This window comes from Urocitellus parryii, chromosome 11 (assembly GCF_045843805.1).
Source record: "Urocitellus parryii isolate mUroPar1 chromosome 11, mUroPar1.hap1, whole genome shotgun sequence".
NCBI lineage: Eukaryota > Metazoa > Chordata > Mammalia > Rodentia > Sciuridae > Urocitellus > Urocitellus parryii.
Genome location: NC_135541.1, coordinates 29995250 through 30013644, shown reverse-complemented (window position 1 = coordinate 30013644; position 18395 = coordinate 29995250). Strand labels below are relative to the sequence as shown.

Below are 18395 nucleotides of genomic sequence, written 5' to 3'. Positions count from 1 at the left end.
TTTTTTAATGTTTTTAAATTTTAATTTTCCTTAGACAATATAGAGGCCTTTATATTAGGATGATATACCTTAAATTCTTTATAAATCATCACAGAAGAGATAAAAAATGTTTAACAATCCTAGGTAAAATTCGGCTCCAAATTTGTTCAGGTAAAATAATGATTATTTTGGTATTTGAGAAAAGATGCCTGAGCTGAAGTTGTTGCTCAGTGGAAGAGTGCCTGACTGGCATGCACAAAGCCCTGGGGTTGAAACCTGATATTACCAGAAAAAAAGGAGAGAATGTTTTTGAAAAACTCTAGACTGTTAATACCCAAATCTCATTAAATCTCCCAATTTTTGTTTTAAAACCTCTTATGAAACATTATTCATATACCCTGGAAATGACACTAGGTGGCATTAGAAACATATTCCTCTTAACAAAAAGAATAACCAAGGGGCTGGGGTTGTGGCTCACTGGTAGAATGCTCGCCTAGTATGTGTGAGGCACTGGGTTTGATCCTCAGCACCACATAAAATAAATAAATAAAATAAATGTTAAAAAAAATAACTCATAAGTCAACAAAGAAACCATAATAAAACTTTAAATAAATAAACTCGTGTGTTTGTGTGTGTGTGTGTGTGTGTGTGTGTTTTTGTGTTGCTGGGGATCAAACTTAGGGCCTCATGCACACTTAGCAGGCACTCTACCACTGAGCTATACCCTCAGCTCTAAATTACTTTTTTAAAGAGTATCTACATCAGATGACATGTTACTCAGCCTTTCACTGATGTGACCAAATACCTGACAAGAACAACTTAGAGAAGGAAAAGTTATTTTAGCTCACAGTTTGAGAAGTCTCAGTCAATAGTCAACCAACTCCATTGCTCTGGGCCTGAAGTGAGACAGAGTATCACAGCAGAATGGCATGATAGAAGAAAGCTACTCAATTGCAGCCAAGAAAGAAAGAATGCAAGAAGACAGAAGGACAAGATAAAATCCCTGGGGCTAGGGTTATAACTTATAAATTAGGCAGTAAGATGAAAATAATAATAATTAATAATTAAATATACTGTGTAGTAAAACTGCCATCACTGCTTTTGAATTTGGGAGCTATTATTGAGTAAAACAAGAATAACTTGAAGCAAGCACTACAACACCAGAACAGCTGATCTGATAACTGGTTACTAAGAGACTAACAGGCAGGGAACATGTACAGCTGAACAAAGATGTTTAAGGCAGGACAGATCAGGATGGTATAAGACTTCATCAAGCTACTCGAAATAGTACATAATTTAGAACTTATGAACTGCTTATTTCTGGAATTTCCCTATTTTTGTACTACTATTGACCTCAGATAACTTAAACCCTGAAAAGCCAAAGTACAGCTAAGGGGAGACTACTGTAAATCCATACAATGGAATCTTATTCAGTCATAAAGAGGAATAAATTACTGGTATGTGGTATATAGAAAAACTTTTAAAACATGATAAATGAAAAAAGTCACTAGCAACTCAGGAGGCTGAGGCGGAAGGATTATAAGTTTGCAGCCAGTCTCCTCTTAGAGAGGAGGCCCTACACAACTTAGTGAGACCCTATCTCAAAAAAAAAAAAAGGATGGGAATGCAGCTTAGCGGTTAAGTGTCCCTGGGTTCAATCTTCAATAACAAAAGTTGGACACAAAAGGTGGGACTTATTATATGACTTCACTTATATGAATACAGAATAGGTAAATCCCTAGGATCAGAAAGCAGATTGGTGGTTGCCATGGTTGGGATAAGGGTAGCATAAGGAATGACTGTTTAATGGGTAGACAATTTTCTTCTAGAGTAGTGCAATATTTTAGAACTTTAGGTAGATGGTAGCTGCAAACATTGTGAATGTACTAAATGCTATTAAATGATTGATTTTTATATGAATCTCACCTTCCGACATTACCGCATATATATTGTGGTTTTTGTCCAGGTTTACCAATCTCACAACTCACATAGCCCTGTTATTTCTTAAATAACTAAAATAATAAAGTCAAAATATTTGGCTTTGGGCTGGGGATGTGGCTCAAGCAGTGGCGCTCACCTGGCATGCGTACGGCCCAGGTTTGATCCTCAGCACCACATACAAACAAAGATGCTGTGTTTGCCGAAAACTAAAAAATAAATATTAAAAGAAAATTCTCTCTCTCTTTTAAAAAAAAAAAAATTGGCTTTGTGTCCATAGTTCTTAAAGTAGCTTCAGAACAGCTTCCCAAAGTGATAAAAATGAATTCAGTTTTTTTGTTATAAAGTTGGAATACTTTTAAGCCTTCTTTCATCAATACTTTTAAGCCCTTCTTTCATCAATTCTTTTTTACCCTTCTCCCTAAAGCTATACATAGAAACTAGAATTTCTCTTCCCCAAGGCAGGACACAGAAATAAAAAATACTCTACACCCAACCCACCCTCATCTCCCACACCTTTCTATCTTGGAACTGGCCATAAAGAAATTCTCTGACCTATCTTTTCTGATAGTGCAAGACCCCCATTTCAAAAGGAATCTGGCCTCATACCTAAAAAGGAATGCTACACAGAGAGGCCAAGAAGATTTCTAAACAGACTAGCCTTGCTTGTGGGTTTCCTCCCCTCAGCCTATTAGCATTAGTAACACATTTTGTGTTCAATCACATTTCTAAACAGTTGTCTATGCTTGAGTCATGCATATATAATGAAATCTCTATGAAAAACCAAAGTACAGGGTTTACAGTGTTCCTGGACAGCTAAGCACATGGAAGCATGGCTTAAAGGAAGAGGAATTCATCCACATGCCAGGAGGATGGCATGCACCAACTCACAGGAGAGGAAGCTCCTGCACTCAGTACACTTCCAGACATCATGTAGTTCCTCATCTATTTATTTGTATCCTTTAAAATGTGTTTATAATTCGATACAACAATTGTCTATGTAACATTTACATTGTATAAATAATCTAGAAATGATTTAAAGTATATGGAGGCTATACAGAAATTATATGTAAATACTGTGCCACTATGTATAAGAAACTTGAGAATCTGCAGATTTTGAAATCTGAGAGATTCCTGGAACAAACTCTCCACAAATACTAAGGACAACTGTACTTACTTCACTTAGCCTAGGCTAGGACTCCACCAACCTTAGTCTAGGAATCCCTTCTATGACATATGACCTCAAAATCAAACACTCTCCTTTAAGTTGGTGGCAGTAGTTCTAAAAGGGGTGTTGTAGAATTAGGTGTAGTATTTATAAGGAAAATGTAGATGCCTAGAACTACCCTTAGAAATTATGAGGGTGCACATCCCATATATATATATTTTTTTAAGTTCCAAAGGCTAAATAAGAAGGGGTGGGGCTTTTATAGACATGTGGGGACCAGGTTGGGAAATCTGAATATGGCTTTTATATTAGATACTTTTATTAAATTAACGTTAAACTTTCTGGATCTAATAATATATTACAGTAATTTAGGAGACTGTCCTTGATCTTAGAAAAAAATACTTAAGGATACAGTATAATATTGTCCTTGACTTGCTTTGAAATGTCTCAGGAAAAAATTAAATATACATACAGATAAAATAAATATGGCTAAATATTTACAAACTGATCCAGGCAAAGGCTTATATGGATGTTCACTGTACCATTTATTCAATTTTTCTGTAAGTTTGAAATTTTTAAAATAAAAATTTGGGGAAAGGAGAAGTGCCATAAGGAGAAGTGCCTGGTTCTCTCTACAGCCTAAGAATCCCAAACTTCAGGTAATATTAGGAAATCCCTTGATCAAAAATTCAGCTCTCTTCTTGCTACACAAAGAATTCCTCCCCATCCCCTCTTCCAGGATGAACAAATGAGTAAAACTTTCTATTCCATGGAAGACAAAAGGCTGATAATTCTAAAATATAGATTAGATTACATTTTAATGGGAGCAAGTTTGCTATTGTACCTTGAAAATTATTATTATACCTATTCTAAAGGTCAGAGGGAAGGGTATGAAATTGGCAGAAAATTAATTGGGTGCCTTAGGTAGCCAGGCAGAACCATTGAAGGTAAAATGGTATGACTTACAAGGACAGGCAGAAAACAGCATGCCCAGACTATCATACATGCCCTGCTTCTCACACAAAATCCAGGTGAAGAAAAGTCTCATTATTTCATCTAATGTATATTTAAGTACCCACTGTATTTCAAAGATGTTCCCTATCATGTATTAAATATGTATACCACAGAGTTGTATAGAGAAGCAACACAATGTCACAAAATTTAGAATCATTTCTATTAAAAAAAAAAAAAAGTTCTTTCCCAGGAAATGTATTCATTAACATTACAACCATATTGAATCTTTCCTTGATGCTCACTAATTAGTACCAGTGACAGTGACAGCCTGAGAGAGTCAACAGAATATATTCAATGAAAATTCCAATCTTGTTTCATACTTCACTTTGAGAAATTACTTAAATCCTAAAAAGGAGAATAATATGTAGCAATGACAAATGAGGCTCAAGGGTTTGTTCCCAAAAAAAGCCAACATCCTTACTATCACTTACCAAGCCAGCAGTAAGAGAAGGGGCAGACTGTCCAAGGGACTGATTTCTCATTCGAACCAGGTTTGATGCTTCTCCTGAAGATTGCCAAGTCACCTGTCCCACGCTGCTGTGTACACTGCTGGACAAAGGGAGCAGCTGCTTACCTTCAAACCAAGGGTCAAAAAATATATATGTAATTATTTATTGATAAATAAATGAAAAAACACAGATGCAATGATATCAAGTGGATAAAATCATATTAATACAAAGTAAAGTCTTTCTTATCCATTTTATAATCTATAGTGCATTAAAATGTCCAAATGTCTCGGTGGTAGTGAGAATTCCAAGTAGGACACTGAAATGAATTGACTGTTTTCAGTAATATTCAATAACATGCCAACCTCCTACCTTGATATATACCTAACCATCAGTATGGGAGTTTTCCAATCTCTTCCAATCTACTTGGCTTCTCACTAACTCAGTGCAACATGAGTGGTACAAATTTTCCTAAATAAGTCTGGCCTTGGGATTCAGAAGAGAAACAATCTACACTGCTAGAGAGCAGAAGACTCACTTAGAAGACTTCATGTGCTCAATCCAATTTACTGACTGCCTTAATCTCACTGAAAATTACATGAAAGTCACCTGTAAAGACTGTGTTTTAAAAAAAAGACTAAGTGTCTAGAACCTCAGGAACTTGCCAGCTAACTTGCCACTTTCATCCTTTCTTCACAACATTCTTCGCATTGCTGCTAGCGGTCTAACCAAAATAAATGTAGTGGTATAATTTCCTTCCCTAAAAACTTCTGTTGGCTCTCTACTATTTAAAGAATTAAGCCAAAGAATTAATTATTTAAAGAATTAACATCATAAAAAGACCCCCATAGATCAAGATTACTTCCTGGCCTCATCTCCTTCCACTCTTTTTCACACCCATTCACTCATTCAGCTTCAGCATTATGCCTAGTACTTTGGCTTAATTTTAACCACCTAATTCACTTAAATCTTCCTGTGCCAGCAAAATCCTAGTTATTTACAGTTTTCTTGTTTTTGCTACAAACAAAATATGAGATAACTCATTTGGACAGCAATTTGGCAAAAACTAAACAAAAACAACTAAGATGCAGGAGAAAGACTAAGAACTTCACTTTGTCATGAAACATATTTTTTTTCTTTTTTTTTTTTAATGTTTTATTTTTAAGTTTTTGGTGGACACAACATCTTTATTTGTATGTGGTGCTGAGGATCGAACCTCGCACTGCACGCATGCCAGCCAAGCGCACTACCACTTGAGCCACATCCCCAGCCCTGATACATGTTTTTACACTCAATTTTTTTTAAAAAATGAGTCTGTTTTACTTTTTTTTTTTTTACTTTTTTTTAGATGCTGATGAACCTTTATTTTATTCATTTATTTATATGTGGTTCTGAGAATTGAACCCAGTGCCTCACACATGCTAGGCAAGTGATCTACCACTGAGCCACAAGCCCAGCCCTGTTTTACTTTTAATCAAAAAAAATAATGTGATACATTTTTTAAAAATCTAGTTATCTTTCAAGTCTCCTTTCAAATGTACCCTTTACTGAGAAGCCTCTCCATAAAATTCTCACAAGAAATCATATTAGGGCTGGATGTTACTCAGTGGTACAGCACTCGCCTGGTATGCACATGGCCCTTGGTTCAATCTGCAGCATCAAAAAAATAATGATGAAGGGGCTGGGGCTATAGCTCAGTGGTAGAGTGTCTGCCTTGCATGTGTGAGGCACTGGGTTCGATCCTCAGCACCACATAACAATGAATAAAATAAAGATATTGTGTCCATCTACAACTAAAAAATATTTAAAATAATAATAATAATAATAGTTCTCAACTCAAAATTTTCACAAACTTATAGTAAAGCCTGCATACCTGCCTTCTGAACTTCATTTTGCAAATATTACATAATCCTATAAACAACCTGCCAACTCATCACCTATATATTCTAAAGGAAAGCTAGTTTGTTGACTCATCCTACCCACACATAAAAGGCTAGTATCATCATATCCCTCTAGATAAAAAGGTTCATACAACTTTAGTGGAACCCAATTTGAGCACAGAGCAGTAAGAACTTGAAACACAAATGACAAAGACTGACAAGAATTTTTTTTCATATTAACAACATTATATTATTTATTTTTTATGTGGTTCTAAGGATCAAACCCAGTGCCTCACGCATGTTAGGCAAGCACTGTACCACCGAGCTACAACCCCAGCCCCAACTGCCAAGAATTTGAGGAAAAAAAACAACATAAAATAAAAGAAATATTATGTACAAACAAAACTAGCCTTTTAGTAAAACAAATAATACAGAAAAAAAGAAAATCTTAAAAATCCTAATTACTATTCTTAGAATAATTCAAGAGGTTATTGAATAAAACATTTCCAATTAAAGATAGCAGAGTGAGGGTTGAGGGTGTAGCTCAGTGGAAGAGGGTGTGCTTAGCATGAATGAGGACCTGGGTTCTAGCCCCAATACCAAAAAAAAAAAAAAAAAAAAAAAGTAGCAGAGTGAGCATATGCTTTTATCTTTTGTCCTCCAGGCTATACCAAAACAGACAGACAGAAACTAACTGACTATTTAGAGGTGAAATTATTTTTTAAAAGGGCTACGGTTATAGCTCAGTGGTAGAGCATTTGTGTAGCACACATGAGGCCTGGGTGCCTCTCCCCAAAAACAAAACAATTTTATAAACAAATAAAATACATATATTTTGGAGAGTGGTTGTTTTAGTTTTGTTTTCATATTTTGTTTTCTTTTGGAGAGGAGGATCTAAAGTAAATAGATAGATCAGAACCAATGAAACTGGAAAGATACAAGCTATAATAAGCATAGGGGAGGCTGTAGTTAAGAGGGGTATTGGGGCTAGGGTTGTAGCTGAATTGGTACAGTGTTTGCCTTGCATGTGTGAGGCACCGGGTTCAAAAAGAAAATCAAAAGGAGAAAAGAGATGTGAAATCTACATAAGAGGAGAGAGAAATCAGATTGAGGGGGAATGTAGCCAGAAGCACTGGTGAACCAAGAAATACCTATCAGTTCAGGTGGTTAGCATTTAGAGTCCATGAAGAAGATATAAGGAGAGAAAACAGTCTTACCTAGGAGTGTTCCATACAAGACTAGCAAAGAGGCTGTCAAAATGCTCAGTTGATACAACTTTAAATATTAACAACAAAGTCCCACATTTCTTTTTGTTTGTTTTGTTATTGTTGGGTTTTGTTTGCTTTCATTTTCTGGTTGTTGTTGTGGGGTTTAAACCCAGGGCCTTATGCATGTAAAACATGCTCTCTACCACTCAGTCTCCCACATTCAGACAAAATCAGATATTTACCTGACAGAGAACCGGTCAGACTTCCTCTCCGCAACTTACAGTCATCCTGACTAAGCTGTCGCTGGAGTTTAGCTTTTCCAGTAGATGAAAAGATGTCAGGATTACTGAGCTTCCTGAAGAGCAGGGGACTAAGTCCAGTTACCACATCCTTCAAAGAAAAAAAAAAAAAAAAAAAGAGTAAAACATTATAGTTTTTTAGTCACTTTCCTGAAGTATAAGAACTTTACACTGAACATCTCTACAACATTCATTAGTTAAAAAGTGTCAGTATTTTATATTTCCCACTCAATAGCTAAAGCCGGAAACATAGTTCCCTTAATAAAAGCCTGGTATGCTTTGCAAGGACATAGAATTTTTTCTTTTCTTTTCTTTTCTTTTTAACCAGGGATTGAACCTAGGGGCACTTAACCACTGAGTCACATCCCCAGCCCTTAATTTTTTTTTTTTTTTTTAAGATAGGGTCTCAGGGGCTGGGGCTATAGTTCAGTGGTAGAGCACCTGCCTTGCATGTGTAAGGCACTGGGTTCAAGCAGGAAGGAAGGAAGGAAGGAAGGAAGGAAGGAAGGAAGGAAGGAAGGAAGGAAGGAAGGAAGGAAGGAAGATGTGTCCATCTACAACTAAAAAATATATATTAAAAAAAATAATAGGGGGGCTGGGGATGTGGCTCAAGCTGTAACGCGCTCGCATGGCATGCACGGGGCACTGGGTTCGATCCTCAGCACCACATAAAAATAAAATAAAGATGTTGTGTCCACCGAAAACTGAAAAATAAGTATTTTTTTAAAAATTCTCTCTCTCTCTCTTAAAAAAAAAAAAATAGGGTCTCACTAAGTTGCTTGGTTAGGGCCGGCCTTGACCTTACAGTCTTCCTGCCTCAGCCTCCCAAGCCATTGGGACAAGGGATACTGATTATGAAATGACAAAGGAAAAATAGAGAAGGCTCACAAAATGACATAAAACTTATAATTATATTTATCTACTTACTTTTCTTCTTTTAATCACACTCTTCCCATATCCAGTAAAGAAAAGTTTTTTGGTGTTTGTTATTGTTGTTTTTGACAGGATCTTACTATGTTGCCTAAGATGGCCTGGACTCAAGTAATCCTCCAGCCTCAGCCTCCCAAGTAGCTGGGAATACAGGCACAGGCCCCTACATCTGGGTTTAGTTTTTTGTGTGTGGTTTATTTATTTAGTTAGTTAGTTAGTTTTAGGTGGATATAATATCTTTTTTTTTTAATGAGAGAGAGAGAATTTTTCTTTTTAATATTTTATTTTTTAGTTTTCGGCGGACACAACATTTTTATTTGTATGTGGTGCTGAGGATCGAACCCTGGCCGCACGCATGCCAGGCGAGCGCACTACGGCTTGAGCCACATCCCCAGCCCAATCTTTATTTTATTTTTATGTGGTGCTAAGGGTCAAACCCAGTGCCTCATGCATGCCAAGCAAGCGCGCTACCACTTGAGCCACATCCCAGCCCCTGTGTTCTTTTTCTTAATATTTATTTTTTAGAAGTAGTTGGACACATACCTTTACTTTATTTATTTTTATTTGTGGTGCTGAGGATCAAACCCAGCGCCTCGCACATGCTAGGCGAGTGCTCTACCACTGAGCCACAACCCCAACCCAATGGGTTTAGTTTTTAAATAAATCATCAAATAGCAGGCCTTCCTTTACCTATTATGCAAAGTTAGAAATACCACTAATATTCAATTAGTCCTAAATGAAAACTTAGAGCTTTATTCAGATGCCTATAATAAAAGCCAATATGTTTTCAAACAAAAAAGTATAAAAATACTATGGAGAAGATAGAGACAATATGAAATACTGACAGAGTTTCCCTTTTGCCTCATTTTAGTCTTGTTCATCCACTGCACCCCAATGCCTTTTCCTCCTCACTCAGGAAACAATATACAACACCATCAAGATATGGATGTTTTAAAGGGAAATCCTCCCTTTTTAACAGTATTAACTGGTAGAAAAATTAGACAAATGAGGCACATCTCCAGGAAGGTAGCTACTGTGGTTTGGATATGGTTTGCTCCCCAAAGGTTCACATGATGGAAGCTTGATCTTCAATGTGGCTATGCTGAGAAGCAGTGGAACCTTTAAGAGTTGGGGGGCTAGTGGGCAGTAATTAGGTCCTTGGGAGTACTCCTGCCATTAAGAAGGACTAATATAGTTCTACAAGGAACCTGGTTAGTTCCCTCAAGAGTGAGTTGCTATAAAAAGAGCAAGCCTGGCCCCTAAAACTTTCTGGCTTCCTATTTCACTATGTAATTTCCCTCTCACATGTACTCCCACCATGAAGCCCTCCATTATGCTTTAATGTAGGCAAAAAGCCCTCAACAGAATAAGCAGATGAACCTAGATCTCCAAAATAGTAAGTTAAATAAACCTCTTTTTTTATAAAGTTCCCAGGCTTGGGTATTTTGTTATAGGAACATAAGATGGACTGTTACAGAAGCTATAACAAACAGATAAGTAGTGAGTGCATTACTAGATATTATAGGGACAAAATAAGAAGTCTAAGAAACAACTGATACCTATGTCATCCAGCATTTGAAAAAGAAGATTCAGTACTGGGGTATAGCACCTACCTAACAACCAAGAGGCCACTGAGTTCAATCCAAAGGAAGAAAAAGAAAGAAGGGAAGGACAGAAAGGAGAAAGGAAGACTCAAGTAACCGGCACCACGGAATACTAAAAGCCACAAAGGAAAAAATGGGAAAATGTCCACTTCTCTAAGACAAGATGAAAGAGAAGAAAATCTCTAAGGTCATATGTTGATTCACGAGTTCATAAACATGGGAAAATCCGAACATTGGTTGGTGGTGACCATCCAGAACATAATTTACCAATGTTCAAGCACAAAACATGGATAAAAGGATAAAGGTAAAGTTGAGACACTGAATCATCAAAGTCTCCCAGGTGTCTAAGCAACTATAGTGGAAGTGAGCAGTGATAAAGGTAAATTGGAAACAGTAGTTAATGGTGCAAAATATAGCAAGAGAGCAACATATACTTCTACCACTTGGTGTATCAAGATTCATAGGAATTATTTATTATAAGAAATAATTCCTATGAATCAATGAGAAACCATGGAAGGAAGCTGGGTTTGGGCAACAACACTGGTAACCCACAACAGAGAGCTGCTCTCTCACTGCCTGGTAGAGGGAAGTAAAGAGGTCTTGGAAGATGCCAAACTAGAGTGGATATTCTGTATGAAAGCAATGTGGAGAGAGAAAAGTTTCATCCCAGAAGAACTTACAACTGAGCTACAAGAAAGAACCAGCATCATCTATACAGTGCAGTAGGCATCCAATCAGTCTTCACCAAAGAAGAAAGGACAACCAAGAGAGGACTCAGTCAGCACCAATTAAGAGAAAAATATATCCTTTTCAATCTCTCTAGTCCCTATTGGGACATACCAAAGAAAAGAAGCCAGAAAACAGAGGGAAGAAAAAAATGAAAGAATGGATCATGACCTTTCTTATTCCTAATCTCTTCTGTCAAAACCTGGCAAAGGGAAGAAAATTTAAATTAGATAAGAAATTTAACTTTAAAGCTAGGCTGTCTTTTTAACTTTTGCTGAAAGTATATTACTTGTTGCACAGATATACACATACCTAAGCATATAACTCAGTGAATTTTCACAAAGTGAACATACCCATGTAACCAGCATCAAGATTAAAAGAAAAGGCTAGGATTACGGCTCAATGGTTGAGCACTTGTCTGGCATGTGTGAGGCACTGGGTTCAATTCTCAGTACCATATGTAAGTAAATAAATAAAGGTCCATCAATAACTAAATACATATGTATATATTTATATATTTTTTCAAAGATTAAAAGAAAGATATAATCAGCATCCTAAAAAGCCCCCTTGTGCTTTCTTCTAATCACTATCCCTGATCCCCCCCACACACCCCAGGGGATCTCAAGACTTTTTTTTTTTTCTTAGTTTTCAGTGGACACAACATCTTTATTTTATTTTTATGTGCATGCCAGGCGAGCGCGTTACCACTTGAGCCACATCCCCAGCCCGGGATCTCAGACTTTTAACAGCGTAAATAATTATAATATATTCATATCAATCAAAAACTTGATATGAATATAATCACTCAAAATGAACTCTTTTGCATCTTGCTTCTTATACTCAACTAGACTGAAGCTTTTTTTAATATGTATTTAGTTGTAGATAAACACACAGTATCTTTATTTATTTTTATGTGGTGCTGAGGATCGAACCCAGTGCCTCACATATGCAAGGCAAGTGCTTTACCACTGAGCTACAGCCCCAGCCCCAGATTGAAGCTTTTTAATTTTTTGTTGTTGTTGTTGTTGTTGTTTTTAGTTGTAGATGAACACAATTCCTTATATTTATTTATTTATTTTTATGTGGTGCTGAGGATTGAACTCAGTGCCTCACACATGCTAGGCAAGCAGCTCTACCACTGAGCTATATAACTCCAGCCCCCTAGACTGAACTTTTTTTAAAATAAGTATTTTGTTAATTGTCAATGGATCTTTATTTATTTTTATGTGGTGCTGAGAATCGAGCCCTGTGCCTCACACATACTAGACAAGTGCTCTACCACTGAGCCATGACCCCAGCCCTAGACTGAACTTTTTAAAATAGCAGAGCATTACTGAATTTACTTCAAAGTAATCAAAAGACAGGACTAGAAAACAAAGTAAGACCAAACCACATGTAGCCCTAGAGAAAGAAAAGAAGCATGAGAAGAACTTCCTTACTAACTTCCACCCTTATTTCTTAAAGTTTTCTACATTTCTAATCCCTTATGAGGTCCAGCAAACCTATAGGTTTTGTGGTTCTTTTCTGCTTAAATTAGATTATATCGTTTTCTATCATTTTTGTAGTCAAATGATTCTTTTTTTTAATATTTTTTAAGTTGTAGATTGACACACAATATATTTATTTTTATGTGGTGCTGAGGATTGAACCCAGTGCCTCATACATGCAAGGCAAGCGCTTTACCACTAAGCTATAGCCCCAGCCCCCAAATGATTCTTAAAATAGAGAGTTAAGGAGAAAAAGGCAACAAAAGTGACTTTCAGTTTTCTGGCTGGGGTGGTATGCTTAGCAGCAAGAGAATACAGAAGGAAAAACAAGTTTACAAATAAAACACTGCTATGGCAATAGTAAATATTACCAAACCTATAAATTACAGCAGTTTTCTAACAACCATTAGGGGAACTATAAATGTTTAGTACAAAAAAAGAAAACCAAAGGAAACAATGAATAATTCTCTTCTTGCCTAAAACAGTGATTCTAAAAGTGTGGTCCCAAAACCAGCTTGAACTTGTTCTCAATCCTCATCCCAGATCTACTAAATCAAAAATTTCAGTGGAGGGGCTGGGGTTGTGGCTCAGCAGTAGAGCACTCACCTAGTGCATGCAGGGCCCTGGGTTTGATCCTAAGCACCCCATAAAAATAAATAAAATAAAGGTATTATGTTCAACTACAACTAAAAAATAAATAAATATTTTTTAAAAATTCCAGTAGAGAGTCCAGAAATCTGTTTCAACAAGCCATCCAGGTGATTCTGAAGCACACCAAAGTTTGAGAGCAATAAGACTAAATCAATAACTTGCTATATGATGCCACCATACAGAAGTTGATTAACTGTGAGAAATCAGCCACAAATTATTTGAAATTGATAATCAAGTATTCAAGTTTGCAACTGGTTACTTTCCAAATTAAATGAATGTAAATGCTTATGTCTCCTTAAAATTCATTCATTGAAATCCTAACCCCTACGGAGACTCTGGGAAGTGATTAGGTCATGTGATCACAGCTTCATGAATGAGATTAGAGCCCTTACAAATGAGGCCCAGGAGAGAAGGCACTATCTGCATAAGAGAAAGTCGTCCTCACTAGAGACCAAATTTGTCTCTTGATCTTGGATTTATCAGCCTCTAAAATTATAAGTAATAAATTTATATTGTTTATAAGCTACCCAGTTTATGGAATTTTGTGATAGTAGCCCAAATATATTAATACAGCAGGTTTGGAGTAAATCCTACAAAAGTCAATTCACTTGTATGATAACATTCTTTTTATTTGCAGGGAGAGTTAACTAGGGATTGAACCCAGAGGCACTTAATGGCTGAGCTACATCCCCAGCCCTTTTTATTTTTTGAGACAAGTCTCACTAAGTTGTTCAGGGCCTCTCTAAGTTGCTGGCTTTGAACCAGCAATCCTCCTGCCTTGGCCTCCCAAATTGCTAGGATCACAGGCATGTGCCACATGCCCATTTGGTAACATTCTTTCTGAAGCGAGATTTTTTTAAAGGTAGAATTAGAGCTAGCAAGCCAGGAATTATATATAATTCTCTATTGTAATAATAATGTGTCTATTATATACCATGTAAATTTCATGCTTTAAAAAATTAAATTCCTAGACTATATAATCTCTCCATGTTCCTTCCAACTCTTAGAGTTTACTTCTTTCTCTTTTAACTCAATACTACTGAATTGTGGATATTTTTCCTATTGCTGTACATAGCCCTCACAGACTTTCCCACCCGTTGGCTCAGAACCATCTCCCTCCTCCAAATCTCAGACTAATTTTACCCACAAGCCTAGCAGTATACTTACATTATGCTACCAAGGATAGGATTCCAAGTAGGCAAAAAATTCACAGCTGAAAATAGGAGTATACACATTAAAAACTTGTTAGGTTGAAAAAAATGGGTTAACTCTCATTGGAAGCTGACTTTTCCCATATGACTAGCAATCCAATTGGTAAAGAGAACTCTACACCTGTGGCAAAACCTATCCTGCCAAGAGTCAAACTCCACCACATTTATCAAAGTCCATTCTCTTAATCCATATCAAAAAGCCTCTGCATGATATCCACATGCAAAATAAATGAACCTTGACCCATACTTCAAGCATATCAGCACAACATGCAAAAATTACTCCAAATGGATTATAAAGAAAACTTAAAAGTATAAAACTTTCTAAAGAAATTTTTTTTAAAAATATTTTAACTCTGGGCTGGGGTTGTAGCTCAGTGGTGGAGTGCTTGCCTAGCAAGTGTGAGGCACTGGGTTTGATCCTCAATGCCACATAAAAAAATAAATAAAATAAAGGTATTGTGTCCATCCACAACATATACATACATATATTTAAAAGAAATTTAACTTTGACGTAGGTAAAATTCTTAGGACATAACACACAATTTTAAAAATACTGACTATATAAATTAAACATCTGCAAATTTTAAAACTTCTGCTCTTCAAAAAAGGCTTAAAAAAGAAAACAAATAAAAAAACAAGGTCAAAATGTTTGCAAAACATGCCTGGTAAATGACAGTCAGTCAGTATATATAGATCTCTCACAGGCCAATAATAAAAAAAGAAACAAGCCAATAAAAACATGCCACAAAAGATTGAGCAGACAATTCAACAAAGTATAGCAAATGAATATATGAAACTATCCTCAACATTATTCATTATTAAGGAAATACAAATTAAAATAAAACCAGAGGGGCTGGAGTTGTGGCTTAGGGGTAAGCACTAGCCTAGTGTGAGGCATAGGTTTGATCCTCAGCACCACATAAAAACATTAAAAATAAAATAAAGGTATTGTGCCCATCTACAACTAAAAAATATATATATATTTTAAAAAAACAAAACCAGAGATAACACCAGCAAAATGGTATACTACAGTTCCAAATTCTCATCTTCCCACAAAAAAACCGAAAAACAAGCAGAACTATCAGAACCAAGGTTTACAAGTAATCAAGAGAAAGGTGAATTAAGAAGTCAATTTTAAAAGCCCAGCAGAGCGGTATTTGTCTACAACCAACTACTTGGGAGGCAGAGACAAGAGGACTGAAAATACAAGGCAGCCTGGGCAATATAGTGCAATCTCAAAAAAAAAAAAAAAAGTCAACTTAATAGAGAAGCTTTGTGGGATTTTTAATTTGCTCCTCCTTGGCATGATGCTCTGAGTGTGGGACCCTGGTCCCTGGTTCTGAACATAAATGAGTTTATGGATTTTTTGTTTTGTTTTGTTTTGTTGGTTGGGGGGTTTTATTTTGTTTTGTTTTTGGTACCAGGGATTGAACCCAGGGGTGCTTAACCACTGAGCAACATTCCCAGCCCTTTATTTTAATATGGTATTTAGAGACAGGTCTCAATAAGTTACTTAGGGCCTCGCTAAATTGCTGTGGTTGACTTTGAACTTGCGATCCTCCTGCCTCAGCCTCCTGAACCACTGGGATTACAGATGTGTGTCACCATGTCCAGCAGTTTGTGTTTGTTTTAACTTGTCCGGGGGACCTATCTAAAGAGCAAGGTGGTCTTCTCATTATACCTCAGAACCTGATCAAAGTGAAAACAATGAAAGGTAATCCAAACACCCAAAGCCATCTGGAGCAAAAGATTATAACTGAGACATAAAACAGACCACTTAATGTCTGCAAGAACAGAAAAGAACTTCTTTGGAAAAATAGAGCAATCAAAAATACCTGAATATTCTATGTAATTTAGAAAGTCATGTGCATATTCCGGCAAACTATACATTGAGGAAAGACCTAAAAAGACCTTAATCTTTTAGACTGCTCTTCAGGATCAAGTATGCAAATCTGGCTAACTATTGAAGTAAAATCCCAGCAAAAAGTAAATCTATAAGACTGGCAGAAGTTTGTGTGTGTGTCTGTGTGTGTGTGTACACACGCGCGCATGTGCACATGCATGTGCACATGTGTGTTTGGCCAGCTCCTGGTGATCAAGAAAATCTAAACATGACAAAAAAAAACAAATTTTAATGACCAAATATGAAAAAGATTGGGAAAATGCATTACATAGATTACTATAGCCTTCAACAATCAGCAGAAACCAGAAAGTAAATGGGGAGAAGCTGATTTCCAAAGTTACCAATATTCAAATGTCCAATTTTCAACAAAAATCACAAGGCACAAAGAACATTAAAATATGACTCATTCAAAGGAACAAAATAAGGCAAGTGTCAAGGCACATGCATGAAGTTCCAGTTTCTGGGGGGAAGGAGTGACTAAAGTAGGAAAAAAGTCACTACAGACACATCAATATATTAATTAGAATTATATAATTATTTGTAGAATTAAAAATAAATGGGGTTGGGGCTGTAGCTCAGTCACAAAGTGCTAGCCTAGCATGTGTGAGGCACTAGGTTCAATTCTCAGCACCACATAAAAATAAACAAATAAAATAAATGCATTCTGTCCACTTACAACTACAAAAAAAAATTTTAAAACAAGAATAAATGTACATTAAAAAGAAGAACATATAATATATAATGGCTGTATAATCTGACAATATAGATATAGGTCAACCACAAAATGTAGGTGGAGAAAGAATGTCAACAGCATATTAACAAATCAGCAGTTTTCAGTCAACATTATTGGAGGTAACAGTATTGCCACTGGAAACTGCTGCATATTTAATGGATAATAAAGCAAATGAATAATGCATAGATACTCTAACTATATTCCAAAATATAAAGAAGTGCAAGATAGTGATCACTTTTTAAGTCAAGGTAATAATTACTTTTAAAGGGAAGAAGGAGCTGTGATGTGATGAGGCACAGAGAGAGGAGTTTCTGAATGACTGACAAAGTTCTTCTTGACCTGGTTAAGGATTCTAAAGTTAAGTTTATCTTATGATCCACTAAGTCATGTATCTGTTTTTGGTACTTCTCTGTACTTCTTATATTTTTACAATAAAAAGCTTTTAAAAAGGAAAGGAAGAATCTTAAAAATATATGTTCTGCTAAAAAAGTAAGAGATATTCTGACATAAATTTACAGAGGAGGGGCTGGGATGTGGCTCAAGTGGTAGCGTGCTCGCCTGGTATGTGGGAGGCACTGGGTTCGATTCTCAGCACCATATAAAAATGAAATATTGTGTCCACCTAAAACTGAAAAACAAATATTTTTAAAAATATTAAAAAAAATAAATGTACAGCAGAGATAAAGAATAGACACAATAAAAAACAAAAATGTTTGGTAAAGATCCAATACAAACAAGGCTTTTTTGGGGGGTGGGGGGGGCAGGGATTGAACCCAGGGACGCTCAATCATTGAGCTTCATCCCCATCCCTTTTTCATTTTTATTTTAAGATAGGATCTCACTAAATTGCTTAGGGCCTTGCTAAATTGCTCAGACTGGCTTTAAACTCGTGATCTTCCTGCCTCAGCCTCCCCAGCCACTGGGATTACAGGCCTGTGCTCAAACAAGACATTTTCAATCTTGATTTAACCAGCACTACAAAATAAACATTCTTTTCCTCATTTCAAATCCAAACCTACTAAGCTACTACAAGTTTCAATTCTAATTTCAAATTCTGCTTTTTCTTTATATTTAAATGACACTAATAAAGAACTCCCAATGATCAATTAAAAACAGATAGAGGGCTGGGGTGATGGCTCAGTGGCAGAGTGCTTGCCTGGCATGTGTGAGGCACTAGGTTCAATCCTCAGCACCACATACCAATAAATAAATAAAATT

The 18395-nt window shown here is 36.3% G+C and overlaps 1 protein-coding gene across 5 annotated transcripts in view; it reads right to left on the bottom strand.

The window, feature by feature from the left end:
* Mast2 (microtubule associated serine/threonine kinase 2) overlaps positions 1 to 18395 on the bottom strand; it is a 185785-nt gene that overhangs the window by 152509 nt on the left and 14881 nt on the right. For all 5 annotated transcript variants that reach the window (XM_026397772.2, XM_026397768.2, XM_026397769.2 and 2 more), the window contains exons 2-3: positions 7876 to 8023; positions 4531 to 4673 (exon numbers count right to left, since the gene is read on the bottom strand). In XM_026397772.2, the coding sequence (XP_026253557.2) occupies positions 4531 to 4673; positions 7876 to 8023 (291 nt within the window). The remainder of the gene's footprint in view (positions 1 to 4530; positions 4674 to 7875; positions 8024 to 18395) is intronic.